General features: G+C 38.4%; 1 protein-coding gene across 2 annotated transcripts; it reads left to right on the forward strand.

The window, feature by feature from the left end:
* Positions 1-2,137: 2,137 nt before the first annotated feature.
* Positions 2,138-23,475, forward strand: LOC121872301 (tolloid-like protein 1). 2 transcript variants are annotated; one of them, XM_042374997.1, is made up of 7 exons: positions 2,138-2,294; positions 9,083-9,161; positions 11,371-11,504; positions 18,850-18,992; positions 19,190-19,406; positions 20,873-21,021; positions 21,725-23,475. In XM_042374997.1, exons 1-7 carry the CDS (start codon positions 2,283-2,285, stop codon positions 21,822-21,824), a joined length of 834 nt encoding a protein of 277 aa, XP_042230931.1. In that variant the 5' UTR covers positions 2,138-2,282; the 3' UTR covers positions 21,825-23,475. The 2 variants fall into 2 exon arrangements, with proteins under 2 accessions (XP_042230931.1, XP_042230932.1); XM_042374998.1 differs by lacking the exon at positions 9,083-9,161 and having other exon boundaries at positions 2,139-2,294.
* The last annotated feature ends 2,848 nt before the right edge of the window (positions 23,476-26,323 follow it).

A 26,323-nucleotide genomic window follows, 5' to 3' on the forward strand; every position in this document is an offset into this window, starting at 1 on the left:
TGCTCAGAAAGCATTATACCCGTACTAGACTGATAGAACTCTTGACTGACGCTGCCCAGAAAGCATTATACCCGTACTAGACTGATAGAACTCTTGACTGACGCTGCCCAGAAAGCATTATACCCGTACTAGACTGATAGAACTCCTGACTGACGCTGCCCAGAAAGCATTATACCCGTACTAGACTGATAGAACTCTTGACTGACGCTGCCCAGAAAGCATTATACCCATACTAGACTGATAGAACTTTGACTGACGCTGCCCATAATCTATTAACATAACTATCCAACTTCTGCTTTATGTTGCCAACACCTCTCTCATGGTTCTTACCACTTAAATGTATATAAAGTGACTATCTTCTCCACTAATGCTATTTGAACTTGCCCATCTTACTTATCTTAATCCCAGATTGTCCTTTCACTGTATCTTTCCTAATTAAATACTATCCTAACAGTCTTAAGTTCCTATTTTGAGTACGTACCCCCGACTTTTTTATTTTCCAAGGTTTTTTTTTATTATTTTGCCCATATCTCAAAAAGTACAGAATTGATTCCATGGATGCGTGTGACTTTTTATGAAAACATGGAAAGTGGTTTTGTTCATATAAGATTAGATACTTTAATTAAGTTTAAATTATTTAAAGGTAAAGTTAAAGAGACGTCAGTGCATTAATCTCCCTTGTAACTGGGATTGTTATTTTATTTCAATATATCTAAAATCACACACAGCAAAAAATGAAATATATGGATTCTCTAGTAACACCTAACACGTGAAATAATTGATGTACTGATATAATGTTGAGAGTCAGAGTCAGTACCCATGTAGTGTTGGGGGAGAGTATCCACGACTCCCAGCACTATCGACATTAAAATAAGTGAATGAAACTTAACAAGTAGGTTGAATGTTAACCAATAGAGATTAAAACAAAAGGACAACTTACCTCCCAGATACAGAACATCGGATCAAAATATACGTTTAGGGGGTTGTTTCACCTTTCATAGTGTATATATATAAAGGGGCATCCTGGCATACTGGAATAGGGTACAAGTCCGTCCTATTTCATGATAATTGACTCAGAACTGAATGAGTGACGACCAATTGTAAACTGTGTAAGAAAAAAAAATCGAAATAAAACACATTTCTCTTCTTTCTCGGGAGCTATCACACGAGTAACTAAAACTGCTCATAAATCACATTGAGGAGCATTTGAAAGAACATTCCTTGACTGCGAAAAGCATTCATCAGCGTCTTGAAAGGCACTAGTTGGATTGATTAACTCAGCCCCACCCCCTAAATACAGAGAGAGAGAGAGAGAGAGAGAGAGAGAGAGAGAGAGAGAGAGAGAGAGAGAGAGAGAGAGAGAGAGATGACTAAATGGAAAGTTGCCACCAAGGAAATGAGGGCTAGAAGTGAACGAGGTGATATTATGGAGTGACTTTAAATTGAGACGACGTGTTCTTCCCCAGCGATCATCACTAACACAAACTAATAATTAGTATTTTCCTCAAGGAATTGAAGAGTTTAAAAAACTATGCTAATGAAAAGATCAACATAAACCACAATAAAATTACTATTAGTATTTACTTCTCAATTCCTCACGAACAGAATTCTGAACTAACCTAAATATCATGGACACATACATGTTGACAGAGAAGCATCATGAATATTTACAAGAGAGAATGTATATATGATACCGTCCACGCAGCAAGAACCCCGTGTGTGCATATTAATAGACTGTATATATGAATGTCTTAAAGAGTAATCACCTAATGCCTATGTGACACAGGTGTTCAGAATGAACTCCATCACCAAGGCACCCACTTCACCCCGATACCTGTACTGACATATTCATTACACTACACCTGGGAATTTTGACGTCAGAAATTTGTATAACTGACCAAACCGTGTCCGAGTGAAAGCCAAGTACCGTTAAGGGGTTAATACTTCGATATTCCTAAACATGATGTTATTATAAACGAATTATTTCCATGAGTTTATGTATTTCTTTGGAGTATAAATATTTAATGGCTTGAAATGAATCAGTATTGAATAATAATATGGATCATTCACTAAAGGTAAGCCAGAGTCAATGTGAGGATCCATGTTGAGGTGGATATATGGTGCGGCCTGGTGTGATGGTTGACACCGACCGAGTTTGTGCATCAGGTGTGAAAGAACCCAGGTGGCCCACTCTCCCGTATCTCCCTTCCTTCACTAACCCGGACTAACCCCAGACCAACCACACGACTTACGATTGCGGCAGGACATCGCAGGATCCAGCCATGATGATACAGGTGGGAGTTTTGACCCCGTGTGTGATAGTTAGGATACATGCCCAGGTAGACAGATGACTTGTGACAATAACACGAATTTGAGCAAAGTGGTGACGATGATGACGCATTGTATACATACATTGGACCAGGCGGATTACGTCCAAACAAAAACAGCGAAGCTAAAATATTTTCATTGTATATGATGTTTTTATTTCACTGTGTTCCAACCAATGAACAACCGAAATAAAACGGTTTATAAAGCAGCCTGGAAAACTAATTAACTTAAAAACAAAATTAACTTTAAATAGAAGAAGTGGCAGCAGGGCTGGATTAACCATTAAGCAAAATAAGCACGTGCTTAGGGCATCAAGGGAAGGGGGGCACCACAGAAATTTTCCATAGCCTGATTTACCATGGACCATATGGTGCAAAACTGCAAATGGTGCAGCTGAACCAGGGTTCACAAAAAGAGGCCCACACATTAAATTAAAAAAATACATATATATATATATATATACAATAATAATAATAAATAGTAATTATAGAAGTTCTACAAAATGAGGATGTGAACTTAAAAACATGTGCAGATCTGTATGGATCATTAGCTGACCAACTGTGCACTTCACGAGATAAATTTGAAAGATATGAAGCAGTTACAAAGGATATGCTACCAGATGTTGATTACAAGGCAGCTCAAACTCGCAAACGTATCAGAAAGAAGGTACCCAATGACGGAGGTGCACCAGAAGTATATCTGAATGACAGAGATAAATTTCGTATCACCACCTTTTACACAATTATTGACAAACTTGAAACTGAGATGAGAAGAAGAGGAGAGATATATAAAGAAATAGCAGAGAGGTTTTCTTTTCTAAGTGATGTGCCACATAATGCCACTTCATCATCTACTGAAATTGAAAGGTATTCTCAGTGCTGTCAAAAGCTGACTGATGCTTACCTAGAGGATTTCAACACTAATTTCTCAGCTGAGCTTCAGCAGTTTCACTTATATGTGCGCCATAAGGTCAGTGCAACAAAAAATGTAAAAACAAGATTCAGTCATGCTGAACTTTATAAAATGATTGTAGAAGACAATATTGAGTGTGCCTTTCCAAATGTTGATATTGGCTTTCGTATATTTTTAACATTAATGGTCACAAATTGCTCAGCTGAGCGTTCATTTTCTAAGTTGAAGTATATTAAAAATCCCATCAGAACAACTATGCAACAAGGCAGGCTGGATGCCTTATCTCTACTAAGTATAGAAGCAGATGTGTTACATAAGACTAGTTTTGTGGATCTGATCAAAGACTTTGCAATTAAAAAAGTAGGAGAAAACTTTTCAACTATAAATAAAGTGAACGGATACAAAAATAAACATTATTTTCCATCTTACTGTAAATTTTGTTTAATTTCGAAAAATAACATTTTATTTTATGGTTTATTATTGTTTATATTTTGAATTACATATATATGGGGGGGGGGGCACCAAAATCTTTTAAGTGCTTTGGGCCTCTGAGGGTCTTAATCCGGCCCTGAGTGGCAGTAGAGTGTATAAGTGTGAAAATGAAATTAATTACTGTTCAGGTGTGCGGATGTCATGTAGCTGGAGAATAATGGATATGGTTTTCAAGCATGAAGGTGACTCAAGAATTTAGTGGTGACCTGAGCCGTGACAAAAGTATTATGGCGGATGTGACGTAACAGGATCAATGGGTCACTCCCAGGTATCATCTTCACTTACCCTAATATGAGACTCTAATCACTACTTAGAAGGAAAAATATATAGGGAATTAAAATCAAGGTATATAATTCAGGTAATTATTGATAAACGTAATAAGTCACCGTGAAATGAGGTATGTTTAGCTGAAGGCTGGAAATTAATCTGAAATTTTAAAGGTTATACATTAACGGCGGGATATTTTTTTTCTGTTATTATCTCCAAGCGTTTGGGAGAAAAGTACTAATCTTCGTTAATGATGCTTAATCTTTCGGTAGTGAAAATCCCGTGCTGCCTAACCTTAGACTGGTCACGAGCATATTAGGAAATTAGAGATAAAAGACTTTGAACTTACATTACCAACCATACGGTAAGCTTAAGCAGTTGACCCGGTCTTTAAGCTCATTCTAATTTAGAAAATACACCAGTCATCAACAATTACAAATTACGAGATATACCTGAGCTTACGGCAAACATATCAAACTACTAAAAAAAAACCCTCTTTGGGATACTGTAGGTAAAGTAAGGTTCAGGCATGTCATCCTTCCTCAGAAACTAATGGCGTAGAGTCAAGAGCCGCCTCAATGTCAGTTACTGACCTTTGTATAAACTCATTCTACGTAAGTTTTTTTTGTCATGTTCTACTGCTATTAGAAAAATGGAAAATAGTTAAACATTAAGAAGATGCAACTAAAATTCAATATTATAATTTACTATTAAACAATTCAAAAGGTAATTAATAACTAGTTTACAATCAATGTTTGTACCTCGTAAGACTTTCAGGTGTGCAGACCTTCACCGTAATTAGTTGTCTCTTCCTATAAATTGCTGGAAATGCTTCCCGACACAAATTCAGCCTTCGGCAAATAAAGTACAGTCGCCTGCATTAACACCTGGCTTTGTGAGATGTTGCATTTGCTGACCAATGTTGTACAGTCACTTTATAATTATATTGAAGTCTGAAGATATGCAACTCACGACAAACGTTGATCAGTAGAAGAAACGCTGTTACCACCCCATAGAAGCGTCACCGCCTGACGATGATGTCATGTAGTGCTCTGAGATGAGGCTGTCTTTTTACTCTACATCGTATTTATATATGTCATATTATTTGTTTTATAAATAAACAAGCTAATTAAATAACTTTTATCCAATACTGGTTCATCTGCCATCGCCTTCGGACATCAAGAACAGTGGGGAACATCTGAGTCGCTCTGTGCTGCACCTTTTCTGGGAATGTGAGATATTTCTGGGGGTAGGGTTTCCATCCCGATATACTGTATGAATGTATGTAGTATATAAACTATGTCGGATGTTTAAGAAATGTATTTCAAGACTTTGATAAAAGTAGGTGACTTATGCATGTTCTCAAACTATACTGACTGATACTTTGAAACAACACATTCAATCATTGCTTATCTTACTTACCATATAAAGCATTTACAGGCATTAAAGCACAACTTTTTTAAATTTATCTTGACAGGCATGTGAACTAATATGATGAAGATATAAGTTTCTCTAACTGTCCAATAAATACAAAATAATATTAAAATTATATGGTGCTGTAAAATAGGCAGATGTCCGCAACCAATCATAAGCTTATTTAAGTGTGCCCTGTGAGTTAGATCATACACTAGACATTAATAATTAATTTAAAAATCTCTTCTAACAAATTCTCTGTGATACTGTACCTCCGTGCTATACAGCCTATCTAACACCCCTGCTGACATTTCGGTAACACACCTGTGCCTCACTTAAGTTTCCCAACACTTGTGCACGTCACACACCTGACTCACCTATAGAGCCTCGCGAATTCGTTATAATGTATAATGAAAACATAAATATTTGACACTCTGACAGGTATCTCATTCATTCATTTAAATTTAAAAAATGAACACTACTTATGAATCATCTATATATTATTTTGATTAGTTAAAATTTTGTAGCAGAATTGGACAAATGATAGCAGAGAATTTACTCTGAAAGCAAACCAACGTTATATAAAAAACTAACATTAAAATTATATTGGGATTCCACCTTAAATTTGAAAAAAATTAGTTGCGTAAAATAACAACCGCCCACATTTACTTTTGAACTCCCATTTTCTCCGTCACCTTGAACGCCATTCTCTTTTGTCGGATTACCAGTATGGTTTTCGCCAGGCGAAATCTACTGGTGATCTGCTCGCCTATTGCACCCATCTTTGGTCATCCTCTATTAAGGATTGTGGGGAAACTTTCGTCGTGGCCTTCGACATCTCCAAAGCATTTGACAGGGTATGACACAAGTCTTTGCTTTCTAAACTTCCCTCTTATGATTTCTCTCCCCCACTTCGTTTTCTAATATCCAGCTTCCTTGAGAACCGATCCATGGCAGCTGTTGTCGAGGGATCGATCACCCGCTCTTTCTCTACCAATAGTGGTGTCCCACAGGGTTCTGGTCTTTCACCTACTCTGTTCTTCTTTTTATCAATGGTTTACTTCACACTACAACTAATTCTATCCATTCTTAGGCTGATGATTCTACTCTTCACTCGTCTTCACATTTCCCTTTCCTCCTAAGTCTCAAACTAGATCTGTTTCTAGAGCTGATATCATTACTTCTATCAATGCTGATCTGTGCAGCATCTCTGAATGGGGAGGTACAAACTTGGATAAATTCAATCGTAATAAAACTCAGTATTTACCAATTACACTTTCTAAATTAGATGATCTCCCACCAATTACATTTCAGGACGCTATCATTCCGCCAAATTTTGAAACAGATATGATAGGCCTCACCATTTCCTCCAATATGTCATGGAAATCACACATTCTTAACATAACTAAGGCTGCCTCCCGAAAGTTGGGAATGCTGTACAGATGCCGTAGCTACTTCACTCCAGAGCAGTTGCTTCAAGTATTTAAAGGATTCATTCGTCCTAACTTGGAGTACTGCTCTCATATCTGGGGTGGCTCTTCTTCTGTCCAACTATTAGATAGGGTGGAATCAAAGGCATTTCGTCTTATTAACTCTCCTCCTTTAGTCGACAATCTTCCTTCCCTATCTCTTCGCCGCAATGTTGCTTCACTCTCTCTCTTTTACAGGTACTTTAACGGGCAATGTTCGGTGGATTTGGCACCCTGTGTACCGCCGGCAAGGCCGTGGGCTCGTAACACACGGCTTGCCCGCGGTGCCCACCGTTTCTCTGTGGATGTTGGTCACACTAGAATAACCCGTTATAGTACATCCTTCTTTCCTCACACAGCCAAACTGTGGAATGCTCTGCCTTCTTCTGTGTTTCCATACTTATACAATCTGTCTCACTTTAAAAAGCTGGTTTTCCGGCATCTTCGTGGTGAACATTAATACAATAAAACCTTTTTCTTCTCTATTCTTCCCTGTTCTTATTTTTTCGCCCCCAGGCCCCGTTGTGGGTCGTTCGACCTGTGCCCGGGTGGGCTAATTCCAGTTAAAAAAAAAACTTAGAAGTTGAAATACAGAAATACATTATACCATCAACATACCAGTGTCAGTGTCTCAGAACGTCAGAAATATGGTAGAAGGGTGCCAAGGGGATTATAGTGTCATTTGAAGTGTGACACAAGTTTGGTAACTCAGTATTAAGGTATTAAAAGAATTACAATAGATGTGTCAGAAGTATGTTAGCAGTGTGTCAGTTTGTGTCACTTTGTGTAATAATCATAATATACATACAATAATAATAATAATAATAATAATAATAATAATAATAATAATAATAATTAACGGTTTATTGAAAAAGTTCTGCAGCCCAAAGGCTGAAAATATACATTGGACATAAATGACTTATTACATACATTGGTGGTTTAACAAAAGCCTTCATTAGAGAAAGGTAAAGGAACATACAGTGAACATACAGATTAATGTTTACAGTGGAGGTCACGTAGATCATGCGAGCTAAGGTGTTGAACAGCAGACACGTAGTGTAGTAACTCCCTCACAGATGGCGTAATGAGGGGCTTGACGTGGTGTAGTAATTCCCTCACAGATGGTGTATGAGGGGTCTGATGTGGTGTAATAATTCCCTCACAGATGGTGTTATGAAGGGCCTGATGATGTAGTAATTCCCTCACAGATGGTGTATGAGGGGTCTGATGTGGTGTAATAATTCCCTCACAGATGGTGTTATGAGGGGCATCAAAATGGTGTAGTAATTCCCTCACAGATGGTGTTATGAGGAACCTCACATGATGCTGTAGCAACTCATTCACTGCGTGGTGTGGTAGCATCATGGGGACACCACGTGGTCTGGTGTCACAGGACCTCACTCACTTAAGTGGACGGATTAACACATGTTGTCTAGTCTCAGGGGCAGTTAGTTATCACTGGGTACCTGGGACCTCACTGTGTGAAGGTTAGCTTGGCTACGACTTAACTGCATAGTGCCGACTTGTTTTTCACTGACTTAATCACTGTTCACCACTATTCAACACTGGTTCCATTCCTTTCCTAAATGAAATAGTAACTTCAGGCGAGAACTTGTTGATATTCCGGTGGGGAGGAGGGGTTCAGGGGAGGGAGTTGGTATGGGCCAACATAACAGTTGACGTGGCTGCTGCCAGAGCAGCGCCATGTGCGTCTTGACCCTACGGTGGTCAAGGATGAAGAGTGTGTGTGTGTGTGTGTGTATGTGTGTGGTTTATAGGTCAGCAGTGTATCATTAGTGTGCCAGTAGTTGATAATGAGTTAACTGACCTGGACACGCTGTTTTGACCTTAAGTTTGATCTAGTTTCCCTGAATCCCCATTAATTTCTTCTTGCTATCTATTTGGTCAATTCTTCAATTTAGATTATGTCTCAGGTGAAAGAGTTTGACCATGATCTTCAAGTCTTCTTCGTTCAAGAAACTTATTAGTCGCCGGCAGGAAGATTGAAGATCCTTTTGGTAAAGCTCTTACTTTAAATAAATGAACCACACTCACATTCACACACACACACACACACACAAAACAAACTTAGAAGCAAAATAATACAGGTAATCTGGTCATTTTCGACAATAAAGGGCACTTAACTCTAATTTAAGACTAGAGGTCAAACACTCATTGAAATGTGAATATTTTTGGTACAGGGTGTGGTGGTGGTAGTGGCGACGATGGTGGCAGGAGCAGCTCTGGCTTGGCCAATTACACGCCATGAGAACTCCACAAGTAAGATTCCCTCCTCGGCAGTGAACGCTGCTTAATGATCTTTGTGTTGTATCATCCAAAATGCATTAAAAGTAACAGGTAGGCCTAAATAAAATTATTTTACCGGAGTTTATTCAATTAGTGTTGATACGCAAATAATACTTTGGTGAAAAAATTGATTTTCGTTCTTTAAACGTTCTCTTGTCATAGTATATGAAACTAACAAGACCTTGGCAGACTAAGCAATTAAACCTAACTACTACACACAATTAAAAGAATAACAACTTTTATCCCTGTAGTAGGTAGCAAACAGCTATCAAACAGGGAGGTACTACGGCCTGGGGGAAGATATTGGAAGCATAATGTGTTGTCTAATGGACCCTGCTGCCATATGGCATCACAAAAATTGTGACCAAGTCCCAGGTTGCTGATCTGACTTTCTGCTTCATTTACATATAATTGCAGGGTCTCAATTGTTTATCTTACTTTGACAACACAACATACAGTACATACAGAATACATTTCTCACTTGATTTTTTTTATGGTTCTTTATTATTAATCTTATTATTATTATTTTATTAAAATTTTTATTAGTATTATTAATATTTTCTTATATTATAATAGTTAATTATTTCTATTAATTTTATTAATTGTTATTATTAATATTATTTTTATCATTATTATTACTATAATTATTTTTATTAGTATTGTTATGCCGAGGCATAAATTCGTATTATAATCTTGTAAACTAGGAGTTTTGATTGTTTTCTGTCCCAATCAGCATTTATTTTTGGTAAATTTAATGATATTTTCGTGTAGATGTTGATGATATTGATGTATTATTATGTAAGGATATTCTAGAATGTATTGCATCATTTTTGTTCTGATTTACTTATTATTGTAAACCTCGATCAGTGTAGAACGTTCTAGAATCTCTCAGGCGTCTCCTGGCTATTCTAGGATATTCGAGAAGTAAAGCATCTGATGAGGCGTATACAGTATAAGCTGGCACGGGCTGCCTAGAGTTAGTTGCTCGCCTCACCTAGTGTAAAGACTAAGAAAGCCTAGCAGAACAACTGAAGAAAATTTTTGTGCAAGTATTGTTGAATTGCTGTGATTATTATTGAGTGAGAAAACTAAGGACTTGTAAACTGGTAATGTGTTGGCTATATATTTGAAGTGTGGAGTTAAGCTGTGAAGACATTGTAGTGGACGTCTCCCCTACAACTGCGTAGCCGCAGGCCACCTGCTACGTTTTCCCAAGCAACCAAACGAGCGGCCCAGGGAGGGGCGTCACCAGATGCCACAGTATCCTAGCAATGGAGCCAAAAGACCGGCTACTTCCCGGGGTTTCCCACCATGACTCACGGCTGACTCACGGCTGCTGTGTATATAAGCTCTGTCTCTCCATTGAGATTCATTCTGGCCTCTCTTCTTGAACACGCAACACCTCCTCCTCTGCCGCTGCCTGGCGGCCCTCGCTTCTCCTCCGCCTGCCTGGCGGTCCTCGCTCCCGCCAGCGAGCATGGCGACCCACCAGCTGTTCTTCTCTGAGCGTCCTCACCAACCAGCTCTCTTATTCTGCTCTCGGTTCCTGAACACGCAACACCTCCTCCAAGCAAGCTCCTCGCTGTCCCGTTCTCATTCAACCTGGAGGCCAGCAACAGGCAACATCTTCTCTAACGAAGCTCCTGCACATCTACCTCCTTCAACACGCTACTCACCGAACGTGTCTACTGAGCAGCTCCTCACCACACGGCATCTCCAGCACCAGACTGTCTACCATATAACTTATATTATATAAGAAAACCACCTTAGAGTTTCCATCCATCCTGAGTGCTAGACAACATTATACCACGAAACCCTACAACATTATTAGCCTCTTAACAGTGTTGTGAAGAATTACTGTTTATTAAAGAAAAATACAGTGCACAAGTGTGTTTCTGTGACCTGGTGGAAATCTACCTGCCTGTTGCTTATCTGTAAACTCTTGTGTACAGATAAGTTGGTAAGTTGGTAACCAGTGGTGGAAGTTGGGCAAGCGGTGATAGGAGGAGGGTCGTTACACATAATTATATTTTCGCCTCCCAGGCCTTGATGTGGGTCATTATAAAATTACCTGTGCCCGGGTGGACTAATGACCGCAAAAAATACGTAAGTGTCAATAATATTTGTCAAACCTAGAGCGGGACAAAATATTCTAAGTATAATAATCAATACCATGCTTCAGTTTACTACATGATGTGTGGGGACAAACTGCACATCATACTGGAGGAGAAAGAGGAACTGATCGTGAACTTCGACAGTGATAACCAGACGTTGGTGGAGGGCGAGTGTCTGGCTGACCTGCGAGTTGCTGTCAAGGTTAGTCAAATCCCTAGTTAAGCTAAGCCAGGGATTCTAATACAATATAGTAACGTATTAGAATCCTTGGCTAAGCTAACGTCAAACCTATTTCAAGCTAATATAACAATAACTGGCAACAATCCACATATTTTAGATTATCTTGTGAATTTACAGTGTGCAGCAAGGAATCCATATATGCGTTTGCAGTGCGTTTGCGGTATACGTTTGTGGTATGCGTTTGTGTTAAATTGCCCTGAAAAATGGATACCTCTGTTTCCATATGCATGCAGCTGTCTTTCCAACGGGAACAGGACAGGAAAGATGGCGCCTAGTGCATCGAAGCTACGACGCCATTTATATGAACAGGATGATTCATAAACATCCTGGTTTTGTATAATATCACGCGTAAATCAAAGGAAAAACGGACAAGGAAATATGGATGGTGGGTTCATAGATTGCTGCAGAATCGGAGCCTACAGTACTCTGGTAAAAGACCTAAGCTTGGATGAAGAAAAAATCAAATAATGTTTTCGCCTGAGCATACAACAGTTCGCACGTGTTCTTTCCTTGATTGAGGAGGATTTGGTGAAACACTGCAGGAACAGAGATAATTTTCTATTCCAACAAATTAAAGACCCGATGCATTACAGAGGGGAGCAAAAAACCGAGACATTGGACCTCATCATAACAAACGAGGAAGGTATGGTGGCCAAACTTGAACATTTAGCCCCAGTTGGCACCAGCCACCATGTGATGTTGTCATTCAGATTTAATTGTTCCTTAATTCACGACAAAACCAGGCCAAGCTGCCAATATTACAAGGGAAATTACGACGGGTTGAGGGAGGAGATGAGGGGTATCCACTGGCCTGGCTCACTAAGGTATAAGAACGCAGACACTATGCTGAATATCATAGCCAGTAAAGTGAACCATTTGATTGAGAAATATATACCCAAGACCAAACTCAGTGCCTTTAGGAATACAAGGAGACCCCTACACATGAACCATGCGGCGGTCGACAAAGTTAAGAAGAAAACTCAGAAATTCAAGGCGTGGGTTAGGTCAAACGATGAGCAGGACAGGAGGATGTATGCAAGAGCCAGGAACCAAGCAAAGTCAGAGTGTAGAAGGGCTGAAAAGGAGATCCAGAGGCTGGTTGCAAGCGAAGTCAAATCAAACCCAAAGTCGTTTTACCGCTATGCAAAGTCTAAATTAAAAACGCAAGTAGGAGTATCGGATCTGAGGCTTGAAGATGGTAGTCACACAGTTTCTCACCAGGACAAAGCTGAGGCATTGAACAGTTTCTTTTCCTTGGTGTTCACAATAGAGGATGCGATTAATCTTCCTGCGTTTGAAAACAGGCGGTTCGAAACAGCACTGACCCACATTGTGTTCACAAAAGAGGTTATAAGAAATAAATTACCAAAGCTAAAGGTTCATAAGAGTCCCGGGCTGACATTGTTCATCCCAGAGTGCTAAGAGAGTTGTGCAACGAGCTTGCTGAGCCCCTGAAGATCCTGTTCTGTAAATGCCTGGATGAGCAAAAGGTCCCCAGTGACTAGAAAATGGCTTATGCGAGTCCTATCTTCAAGAAGGGCGATCGTCACTCCACGAATAACTGTAGACCGGTGAGCCTGACCAGCATAGTATGTAAAATACTTGAGAGCATTATAAAAGATGCCATGGTGGAACATCTACTACGAAATATCATTGTAAAGGATTGCCAACATCGTTTTATGCCGGGGTGCTTCTGCTTAACATAATTACTCAAGGTACTGGATATTTGGACCCAAATTCTGGAACAGGGTGGTAATATCGACAATATATACCTAGATTTTGCCAAGGCTTTCGACAGTGTACCCCCATTAAAGGCTGAAAATTAAACTGGAAGGGTACGGGATTCGGAGAAATGTCTTAGCGCGGATCGGAGACTTTCTCCATGACTGCAAGCAGTGTGTTGTGATTAATGGCACGAAATTATCAAGTGTACCCGTCACAAGCGGGGTACCACAGGGCAGTGTATTGGGCCCACTATTGTTTGTTTGCTTCGTAAATGACATGCCTGATGCTGTACATTCCTCCATACAAGTGTTTACGGATGATGCCAAGTTATTTCGGGAAATTAAGAACCAAGCAGACCGTGAATAGCTGCAGAAGTATCTTTGTGAGCTTCAATAATGGTCGAAGAAATAGCTGCTAAGATTCAATGTCACTAAGTGTAAGAGGTTGCACCTGGGATGTACCATCGGTAAAGAGGTGTATCATATGTCCCAACGGGATGAAGAAACTGCATTAATGGAGATTAAATGTGAAGAGGACCTAAGTGTGTATGTTGACAATGAACTGAAGCTCTGGGCCATTGCGAGAAGATGATTCAGGCAACTAAATTACTAGGTCTTATAAGAAGGCCGTTCAGATATCTAGATGGTTCGTCCCTCGTAACAATTTTCAAGAGTGAAGTGCTTCCCCGTCTGGAATACTGTCACTCCATCTAGTCCCCGAGATATGATAGGGACTGTCAGTTGATTGAAAATGTCCAAAGAAGGGCCACCAGACTGGCGCCTGCTCTACAGTACTTCAGCTACCCTGAGAGATTAGAGTGACTGAAATTGCCTAGATTATACAACAGACGGGATAAAGGGGACCTAATTGATGTGTACAAACATCTCATAGGGCACTATTCAGTAGAGTGCCCTTACCTGGAGCTGGCAGGTGCTTGCCCCACAAGGGGTCACAGCTCAAGGTTGAAGAAGCCACAAGCCCAGAAAACTATGAGGGGTAACTTTTTCGGAGTGAGAGTTGTGAACTCTTGGAATAATCTGTTGTGACGACACCGAATGTGAGCTCTTTCAAGACCAGACTTGACATGCACTGGAGTAGGTTCAGATACATTCAGCAGCCAGTACATGCCCAGTACTTGCCAACAGTGCGTAATAAAGACGTGACCGATCGCTCAAGCAGCTAACAGCCGATCAGTGGTGAAGAGAATAAAAGTAAAAGTAAAAATAGGATAGCCAAATTACTGTACACCTAAAACAGATTAAGTAAGGTTACGTTAAGTTAGGTTTCATATGAAGCCTTTCATTTATATGAACAGTATTTTGATGATCTGGATGACCATTTATGGCCACTCAGATTACCAAAAAAGAGAAATTAAGTGATATTCTCAACAGCCAGAATGATTGGTTCAAAGCTCTTCTGGGGGTGAGAGATTTCCTGATAATGAGACGACTCTGTGGGGTATCGAGTATTAATGTTGTCTAGCACTCAGGATGGAAGGAAACTCTAATGTGGTTTTCTTGTATAATATAAGTTATATGATAGACAGTCTGGTGCTGGAGGTGCTTGTTCAGGAAGATGGGCAGAATGAGAGTTGGTTGGTGAGGAAGCTCAGAGAAGGACAGCTGGTGGGTCGCCATGCTCGCTGGCGGGAGCGAGGACCGCCAGGCAGGCGAGGAGGAGCGAAGGCAGCCAGGCAGCGGTGGAGGAGGAGGTGTTGCTTGTTCAAGAAGAATGGTCAGAATGAATCTCAATGGAGAGACAGAGCTTATATACCCAGCAGCAGCCGCTATGAGTCATGTTGGGAAAACCCGAGAAGTCGCCGGTCACTAGTTCCGTTGCTAAGATATGGTAACATCTGGTTGGTTGCTAGGGAGGATGGTAGCAGCTTGGTGACGCCGCTACGCAGTTGTAGGCAGTTGTAGGGGAGACGTCCACTACAACTCTCTCAAACCTGGAAAATCCCACATCCCGGTATTATTCCGGGTAATTGGAATTTTTTTTGAAGAGTCTTTACATTATTTCATCCTCGGAATTTGCTGCAAGACCCCCCCCCCCCTCCAAAAAAATTGGAGTTTCAGGAATTTTCCAGAATTATTCATTACTGTACGGGTATTTTATCCTCACAATTTGCCATTAAACCCAGAAAAAAATGGAGAAAGTTTCTGAGTTTTCTCAGAATTTTCCCCAAAATGTGCCTGATTTTCAACCTCGAAAACTCGATCAAAGACAAATTCCAAGCCAAATTCAACTCCGGGTAGTGGAGAGTTTCTTCTAACAGGGATGCCAGCTAATGGAGATACTCTATTTACTGTATAGTCAAGGGCGGATTATTCAACAGGCTGGTGAGGCTGAAGCCTCAGGCCTGTGACTTTTAAAAGCTCATATCAAACAAGAATTCAACAATTATTTGAAATGAGAATTCCATTTTATAGGTTCAGGTGCCTACTGAGTTACGTCTTTCATATCTTTTCACAAGAGCTGGCACGTTTGTAAGGTTGCACCTGCTTAACCGGAAAAGTTTTCGAGTCACTGTCATAACACAAATTGTGGACTATCTATCACCAGCACTGGCAAGATGAACCAAGGTCTACAGCAATGCGTGCAAAAAGTTCGGATTCCTTGCAAAGTTGTTGGAAGAAAATGTGGGATCCAATGTGAAGAATGCAGCAAATACTCTGGTTGCATAATACAACGATTTGGAACCAGCTTTGTATGACGAGATTGTACAATTTGTCAGCTACTTCAAGTCAAAACTCAAGCTGCAGTTCTGCAGGAGGAAGAGAGTTTTAAAGACTCACAGGTTGGATGAAGTGTTTCCCAATGTGCAAGTTATGCTTCAAATTTATCTGTCAATGATGGTGTCAATCGCCACTGGAGAGAGCTCATTCTCTGCCTTAAAGCGGATCAAGAATTATCGCCGCTCAACAATGGGAGACAATAAATTGAATCATCTGGCATTGCTGTGCACAGAAACCAATGTTCTACGCAAAATCGATGTTTCTTCTGTGCTCTCTGCATTCACCGAGAAGAAACAGAAAACAATTTAAGGAAACGTAAAATGGCAAAGTGAGTCTATGAGTACAGTAAACCCCTGCTATTCACGGAGGTTAGGTTCCATGGAATGGCACGAATTGGCAAAACTGCAAATAGCAACTTATACTACGTACTACCTTAGTGCACTACTATACCTGTATACCTATACTGTATATGGGAAACTTAAGTCATCAATACTATTCTCTTTCATATATTGAAGTTTGCAGCCTGATGAAGTGTACTGCACAGTAGAATGAAATCTGGTTACTGAAGCATAGAGAGATCATCAGGATCAGTGTTGGACGAGGGTGATGCAGTGGTGGTTGGTGGAGAGGCGGGTAGTTGAGAGGCGTGTGTTGGCGAGGTGGTTGGTGGAGCAGTAGCAGCAGCAGCAGCTGACCGCATAGGTGAGGGAGACAAATCAACTGGGCGAGTGGCTGGTTCTTTCTTGAAATACATTGTGATTGGTAGTTGTTTCTTCTTGGCTTTGAGTGTCTCTATACATTTCACTCCACTAGCATCACTAGCACTGATACTAGGCAGTCTTTTAGAGGCCATTTCACACACAAACACCAAACACTAAAATTTTGAGTATAACACAAGAGATGCTGCATCACAGGCAAAGGTTGAGAGCAAACAATGGGAGAGGAGACGCTGCGGGTGCATGGGGGTGACTCGTTGCGCTGCCGGAGAAGCTCATAAGCTAGCCACCATCTGCTTACCGCAAATAGTTGAAATTACGAATCGCAAATCCGCAAATAGCAAGGGTTTAATGTACCATTTGAATATTTAGAAAATAGCTCACACATTTTTCAGGTTATAATTATGTTCTTAATTGCTCCATAGTGTTCAAAACAACTATATTTTGGGTTATTAAGACAGCAAAATTCCATGATATAAAACAAACTTCTATAAAGTTCTATTACCATCTACGAATATAAAGTAATATTGATAAATTTTACTTTATTACGCATTTAGACAAATAACGTGAGCATCATTATTTTTGTGTTAGCCTCGACAGGCCCCCATATGTACCTCAGCCTCAAGCCTGTGGTTGGGTTAATCTGTCCATGTACAGTACATAGAAGTTGTGGCCAATAGGTAATTATCCCTATTTAGCATACTATGTAGAATCAGAGAAAATTACCCATTACTTCCAGTACCACTTCCAGCCTTCCACTGGTAACAAAACCATACAGTAATGACCACTGAAACCACCTTAGTTAAGGACGGTCGAGTGACAGGCAAGTCGAAGAGAATGATTGAAACCCGCCTTTTGACGCACTGAATATTTATTGATATCGTCAAAAACATGCAGAGAACAAGGCGATCATTAGTATTACACGGTAATCCATCTGATGCATAATTAGTTAGTCTCACACAATTTTATCTTAACTACATAAGAATATTAAACATAGTGACATAATACAAAGTTCATTACTCTATTAATCTTAGTTGCGCCTCATAACACATTGTCTTATTGCTCCAGATGCTCCAAATAAGGAAGAAACGAGTTAGCATAATTAGTCCACAGTATTTCAGTACTGAGGAGTACGTCATCACTTAGGATGTACTTACAAGTGCGGGTAGATGTAAATCAGTATGGTGTTGCAAGAGACAACAATACTGCATAAATTGTCCTAGCACAAAACCCAGGGACAGGGCTGTGATGGGGTGTGTTCACTACTGCCAGCAGAGGGTGGAGATCCTCACAGTACATATTGCTGTAGATTGTGGTCTGGCATCAGGTAGGCCAGACAGACAGTCACAGCACCTGCAGAACTGTCTACTCAGCAGAAACCCAGGACCACTTGGCTGTAAACATCCCCTTAGCTTGCTCCATTCACCTCTCCTACATTGTTCAATACGCTTATAACTAGACTATTTCTAACAATTTATTAACACTGTCCACGCAGTTCCCCGTGAGCGGTAACACTCCAAAACGCTTGTTCTATGGCTGTGACATTTACAAACATCTGGCGAGGTCACATGTCGCACGGCCAAGGGAGGTCGCAGCGTACGTGGTCGTAGGCTGAGAGATTTATGTTTGTTTGGGTAAGGTGCCACTCGTAGACAGCACAGTGGTTGAGCCGCAAATGCCATCACTGTGTAGCTGAAGCCAGCGGCGATATTGCTCGAATGCTGGAGGCCTTTTGTCTATATGACACACCTATATTATATGACCTGACATGACCAAACTTTCCTTATACAATACAATCACACATGCAGTCAGTGACTGCTGCATCTGTTTGATCATCACGTCACTCAGTGAGAATAATAGAATTACCGGTAGATAAACCAAATGGAATTTTCAGTGCAGCCAAGATTACTAACTGAAACTGCTGCCTCAGGGGTGTTAGTATAATGGCCAAGATGTGTTGCCTCATAAAGACATGGTATATGTGTATAATTACTGGTTGGGATGATTATGATTCACTTTACCCAATCCAATGTCATTATCAACATTAAAAAACTAAACTTTGTACACTCCAGTGGCTTATATTTCTATGGTTTTTACTCCCTCTAAATATGCTGCTTTCCCACTTAGGACACTGGCATTAAGAAGTATGGCATGCAGGTTGAGGGTGAGATGGACCTTGAGGACCCAGACAATGGTGAACTATGCACCTCTTCCTACCTCAGAGTCACCGACGTCGACGACCTCGAAGATGAGACGGGTCGCATCAACAAGTAATTATTATATACAGTACTGCACATGAAATTAAGTTAATGCAATTTCAATATTTGATAAAATAATACTATAAGTACAACCTACCCATGAGTTTAATTTTTTTTACTCTCACTTTTCATTCATCTATATCTTCATTAATATTAAACTTTTACATTTCATCCTAAATTATAGTTTTATCTAATCTTACAAAATACAGGTTCTGCAACAAGGACAGCATTGACTTCGAGACAATAGAAGATCTTGTGACTCTAGAGTTGTCCTTGAAGGACATTGGAAAAAACAAGGGGCAATTTATGGTGAAACTTATGCCCCATTGTTTGTGTGGAGGACTTATTGATAAAACGGAGGGAGAAATTAAGACACCCCTCTATCCCAGGCCCTACCCAAACATATTGTGCATTTGGGTGATAAAGGTGAGACAAACACATATCTACAAGGCATGCAATGTTGTTAAAGTACCCCAAATGTGATTACACTCTTTTTCTTTATTTAGGTTTTATTTTTCTGAAATTGGTTGACATAATTTTAACCTTAAAACTAACTGAATGATTCTTACTTTTATCCTCTTCACCACTGATCAGCTCATTAGCTGCTTGGGCCATTAGGTTGTGTTATGTTTGGTTGGTTCATGTTGCCTGAAAAATAAATGGCTTGCAGCCCTATTCATAATAATCTTTTAACATTGATTTTCCACACCTGCATAAAAGATATCATGGACATCTACAAGGGGGTGGACAAGGGACATAGTTAAGCCAAGAGCTTGTTCCTGTTACCTTAATTAATGTCACTCTGGATGATGATTTCTAGTCCATTTATACCCAGATTGTCTTTAGTACTGTACACTATAACACTGTTGGCTAATAAAGCAAGTACAGTACTGGTATGCTAGTAATTTAATACAGGAGGTCCCCAGGTTGTATATCTTTGACTTACAAACATCTGGCGATACAAACTTTACATTTAGAGGGTTTTTTCTCATTTTTGTTTACGAGGATTAGCCCACCGAGCTACATTAGACAACACATTATGCTTCCAATATCTTCCTAGGCATTAGTTCCTCCCTGTTTGAAAGCTGTCTACTACCTACTACTTTTACCTGATGACTTATATTTTACTTTCTTTTGTCATTCTATTTCTTCTTTTTTCTTAAATTAAGTTATTATAGATGTATATAAGGACTTAGGCTATGATTGTTCTGTAAGTACGGTATGGACATAGGGTATGTGTTTCAACTGAAGTACATTTTCAACTTAACGTCTGTAGGAACGGAACTTGTATTTTGTTTACATAAAAAATTGAAGGTCACGGCATGATTTGTCCTACATCAGGCACTTGAGCATGAAACATTTATGAATCAACCTACTTTACAATTTCTTCATTACAATAGCTAAAAATGTGGCTCACAAAATATTTAGAGTAGAATTTTTTCTGTAACTGTCTTGAGCAGACCAATCTTATGAACTCTTCCTTCATTACATTACTAAGAAGAATCTTATTAAGATATCAGTGAAATGTTACCTGTACAGTATAAGCTTTCCGAATACCATATACATTGTACTATAATATCCAAATTACTGCTCATGTAAGAAGGTACAGAGGAGTGTATGGATTACTAATGTTATACATACCTGTAATACTGTATTGTATAACACTGTAACAAAATAATATCTTTTAGACACTTATGACAAAATAGTGCACTTGATGTCAATATTTAAAACTCAACAATATGGTACATCTGTAAAAATATGGTAGTCTGAGGACATAAAGGTACTGCAGCTGGTGAGGAAGAAAAAAAAAAAACATGAAAGAAAATTTATGTGAATCTGCCTGACATGAAAAATGAAAGACAAAGATTTCTTACATGACCTAAATTCTACAGGCTGCCTTAAATTCCTCAATATTTCTGCACTTCGAGGAGTTTAACTTGAGGCCCAGAGCTAAGAAGCACTGCAAGGATTATCTCAACTTGAATGATGGCATGGGCCAAGAGCTGCACTGCGGGAAGGAACTCCAACACACCACCAAGAAGTGAGTGTGGGATTGTTGTACTGTTACTTAAGCACATAGTCTAAATTAGTAAATACATTAATCCTGAACAATTAAAAATTAAACCCTTCACTACGGAACCACACTTTTAATATTTTATTTGGCTAATGCAATACGATTTTACTCAGCACAGAGAGACCTCATACAATGATGCTGATTATATTGTGTGTCTGTGTGTGTCCATCTGTGTCATAACTTAAACATATTTTATTCATTAAAAGTCAGGTTCAGTAATCATAGTGCCTCATTAAATTTAGTCACAGCCAAAATTCACAAGTACTTAGTCAAACTACTGTAGCTGCACAGAGATATGGTAAAGAGCCTCATTTACACAAACATCATTGTATATGATCAATTAAAGAGGTTAAAATTTTTTAGTTATCATTATTATAATCTTTTAATTATTCATATAATCAAAGACTTAAATACCTGTACTTCATTGAATCCCTCTTAATCATGGGGATTTTTCTTAGTCTTCCATTTTTTATGAATAAATATTCATTGAATTGTAAGAGATGTGGAAAGACAACAGCTCGATGAATTAGGAATTATGAAAATATGGTAAATAACCCAAAGAATTTTCTGTTGATGAAAATTTTTCTTTTAGTTTTTCTTTAAAGTTAACATTAAAACTTGTTAGTAACTCTTATGTATAATAATTTTTTAATGCTTCCATTTCTTCCAGGTATAATGTGAATTTGCTTATTCTAAGGTTTTCGTCAACTAGAACGCAAAACGAATATTCTGGCTTCTTGGGCAAGGTCATGTTCGGTCCAGAAACATAACCTCTTACTAGCTAAATTCTTCTGGTAGGAGCCTAAACCATCACAGATACTGAGACATTCTATGGAAACAGTCATCTGGCAAAACCATTGTAATAATTTTCTTGAGTTTACCAATACTGTACAGTATACTACTGTAATTTGTGATCAATTGCAACATTATCTGCCTCTATACGTTAAACAAATGCTTTTCAACATTATTCATATCATTAAAGTTTCACCATCAGTATTCAGAGTTTTCAAAACTCATATTATAAAAGCTCAAAGTAAATATCTGAAAGTCAAACAAAAAGTACATTTCAATATGTACCTGTATGTGCCAGCATACTCATACAAGCAGAAACATATACAGTATACAAAAAAACCCGATATCCTTACAACACACAACCTCCACCAATAGGAATTGAACCTGGGTTCATGGCATGAAACTGTGTTACTACCATTGAGCTACCTAGTGTCAAATCCTGCTATAGGTCTGGGTTCAATCCCCACTGGTGGAGGTTAGTAAGGTCTATCTATACAGGTACAGTATATGCATCTGTGAAAGTGTGAGTGTAATATCAACAAAATTCTATAAACTACCGTATACAAAATTTGGGTAAACAGCCAAAGATCAAAATGTGCAGTTTGTGAGTGATTCATGATTACCAGTATGTCAAAACAGTTTAAATTACAGTACTCAGTTTATGCTATAGCTCTTTAGAAATACTGTATCTAAATGTCCACCTCCCTTCATGGGACAAGGTTCAACCAAGTTCTTTGCAGTATACCCTTGTATAAAATTAATGGTTCACTGTTGTACATACTGTACTGGCTTAGCTTCTACTCCACCATCTGCTACTAACTACATTCTGTTTCACTATCACCTATTTTATAGTGGTTGAGAAGAAGACCCCAGGGTGCTGCAAGAGAACCTGGGTAAAACTTGCACCACCATACCTTCCCACACACCAAATACATTAGACTATACTACATAGGAGTGTTTATACAAAGGCAAGACATCTTTTGCTACATTCAATTAACAAAGTGGTTCCCTCTCCTGACTTGACCTGGGAATATGTTTGTACCTACTGTACATGAGAGATGTTTTGTCAGGTACAGTTTAACACAACCAATGATCAATTCTTAATCACCCTTGTTCTTCAAAGATTTAGTATCAATCCAAATATCATAAACAATTTTATTCCAAGATTTCTGCAATATCACAATGTGTTACCATGGTAATGAATATATCGTACCGTATACAGTATGACGCATGAATTAATTTTGATCAGTATGTCTTTGAAATATATCTTACTCTGGGATGCTTTTTATTGTCTGTAATCTATTTAAAGCATTTAGCAGTCTATGTGCACATATGGTACTATTCTCACATCATGGAGACTATGGTAACCACTCAAAGCTTGTGAGGATTCATTCAACTTGTTATCTTTGTGAAGAGAAATGAATGTATTAATCTTATATATCTGACTACTGTAGTTGAATAAAGTACAATACCAAGGTGATACAGTATCTAATTATGTAACAGCAATTCTATACAGTACAATATTGTAAATTACTGGTCGTTGAGATTATAATGTTGTTATTGCACTTCAACAACTAAGGTCTTTTAGTATGTAACAAGGTTAGTAATTATACTGGGTCAACAGCTTCACATAATTTTTCATTTCTGTGTTATCCAAGTTTTTTAGATTCTACACCGGCCCATTGTGGCCACTGGCACAGTTTCCATTCACTGCTTTTTAATTTGATGGAACTAAGCAAAATTAATCTGGAAATTCTTCTTTTCTGGTATCAATATTTACAAAAAATTTTGGTGTTACTGTTGACTACTGACAACCTCCTAAATACTTGGGAACTTTATTATATTTTTCCTAGATCCATAAACACCAAAATAAGTTCCTCCTTCGTCTTCAGATAATTTTCACACAAACATTTGACCCATACATCATCATCTTTTTCTCAACCCACAATACTCTTCCCCAAAACTCTATCACTCAATGTTTCCATGGCAATTCTCTTAGTAGTAACTTTAAAACACACTTTTATCTAGTACTATAAACAGCAGACTTATTCTTCTTTAATTTAGATATACCAAGTTCCTTTTCACTTTTTATTACTGTAACAAACATAAAATTCTTGAATTTTATAAAAATAATACTGAGAGTTCTTGGATACAAAACTTAAACAAAAAATAATAATACAATACGTATTAATTTTTTATTTTTCAGTAAAACACACTATTACAATTTACATAATTGTTCATCTATCCTTATTATAAAATCTTAGGTTAGCCATTTGTCACTCATATGTGGATGCATCCCCTCACGATTATAATCACAGCCATAAGCTAATCCGTAAGATTACTCGGAAATGAGCCACAGTATTAAAGGGTTCCAACCAACCATAACCAAACTACTGTATACAGTATTAGGATTGAGAGCTAGTCCTAATGGGTCATAATACTAATTGACTCCAATCCTAATTGGTCCTTCAGTTATGTTTGGCTGGTGCCCATTTGACATACAAACAATCCATAAACCAATTTCAAACATTTCAAATCTTTAAAACATTAAAACAATTTCATATGTTATGTTTACAAGCTTACAACTTCCTGATAGAGCATAACCAAGGCCTTGTTGGATGTTCAGATAAGACAAATACAATATCTCCCAAAGAAGAGGCCTTACAAATAACTGTAATTTCCATATTTCTAAAAACGCTGAAAGTTGGAACACAGAAAACTAAGAAAAACTTTGTTAGTCATATTGTGCCTTGTATAAAATATCACAAAAGAGTATACTCAAGCAAATCACAAGTAATATGGCGAAAAGGAAAAACAGAAAGCTTAAGATAATTCAACATTACATATCCAGTAACTTAATATAACACAACCTCAGCTATGATGAAACAATTGATTAATATAGGTAAAAACTCATAATAACTCAAGTTTGTGATAATTAAAATAATAATGATAGTGATGTACAGCCAATCCAAAAAGTTTAGAGACCTGAAGTGTCTGAAAGAATAAGAAACATCAAGCGAAGACCAACCTAACCAATACATGAACACGTTTGAGGTTATCATTCATTTTCTATTCCATCAAACCCTGGAGTCATGATACGTTTTGGATTGGTTGACACAAGTTTTAAAGAATTACCTTGTAACAACATATTTGATATACAAAACTCAGTAATGTATAATAAACATATACTGTATACTGGAAATTATATACCTGTACAGGCAATCCCTGGTTTACAGAGGTTTGATAAAAAAATTGATCCTATGGTTTGATTTATGAATGAAAAATTCAAAGTTAAGTTTTGTCCTCACCACTTTGGTAATTATTTTCTGTAATAATAATGAAAAGATGCTAAAATAAAACTTTTTTTTACCACCAATATGCTTACATATTTCACTAAATTACTTCATAATTCTCTAACACTCACTACGCTAGAAATGTGCCATCATTCTCCTACAATCATCATATAACTTACCCCTTAAATTCACAGGGGATAAGCAGACTCATCACCACCAACAGTCACTCAACCAGTTGCCTGAGCGTCCAATTTCATCTCATTTACTCTCATGTAATATGTGCCAAATTAAATACAGTTGCAAGAAAAGGGTGGAATTTGGAAGTGAGCAAAAGTTTGAAGGTGAGCATATTGCCAGCAATACACGGGAGAGCAGAGGGAATTTAGGATGATGCAATATCTCATCAGGGTCAAGTGTAGGACTTTTGTTCGTAGAAAACGTATTTCATATTATGGAACAGAAATCAATGTACAGTATTACCAAAGCAACACATTAGAGATGTTGGCTTTGCATTTCATATTCCCCTTTTTGTTCCAAATCTCATCTAGTTTCTTGTAAGTACAGGTATAAAATTACTACTGTACTGTATTGTACAGCATGTTTATTATTGGCTCATAATCATTGTGTACAGTACACCAAAAATTGTCATTAAAACATGCTTTTCAGGATTTTAAATTTTTAGGGGAAATACAGTGATATCTCCATTAGCTGAAACAATTGCTGCAGAGCACTTCCGGGAATGAGAGATTTCTGGGTAACGAGATGACTCTCAAACCCAGTAAAAATCCCCCACCCCAGGAATATTTCCGGGTATTGTACTGGAAAAAGTTTCTCAGAATTTTCTGGAAATTGTGAACTATATCATCGTCACAATTTGCTCCCAGACCCAGGAAAAAATTGGTGGGAAAGAGTTACCGGAATTTTCCAGAATGACAATACTGTACAGTATTTCATCTCTCAAACCCGGAAAAAATTCCTCGTCCCTGGATTTTTTCCGGTATCAGGAAAATTTTCTCAGAATTTCTGGAACTGAGCACTAGTTCATCCTCAGAATTTGCTCTCAGACCCGGAAAAAAAATAAAATTTGGAGTGTGTTTCCGGAATTTTCCAGAAAACTCACCCCCTGGAAAATTATTCCCAAACCTGGAATTTTATGGAAAACTTCCAACCAAATTTCAATTCCA

The sequence above is a fragment of the Homarus americanus genome, unplaced genomic scaffold, assembly GCF_018991925.1.
Source record: "Homarus americanus isolate GMGI-L3 unplaced genomic scaffold, GMGI_Hamer_2.0 scaffold5589, whole genome shotgun sequence".
Lineage (NCBI taxonomy): Eukaryota > Metazoa > Arthropoda > Malacostraca > Decapoda > Nephropidae > Homarus > Homarus americanus.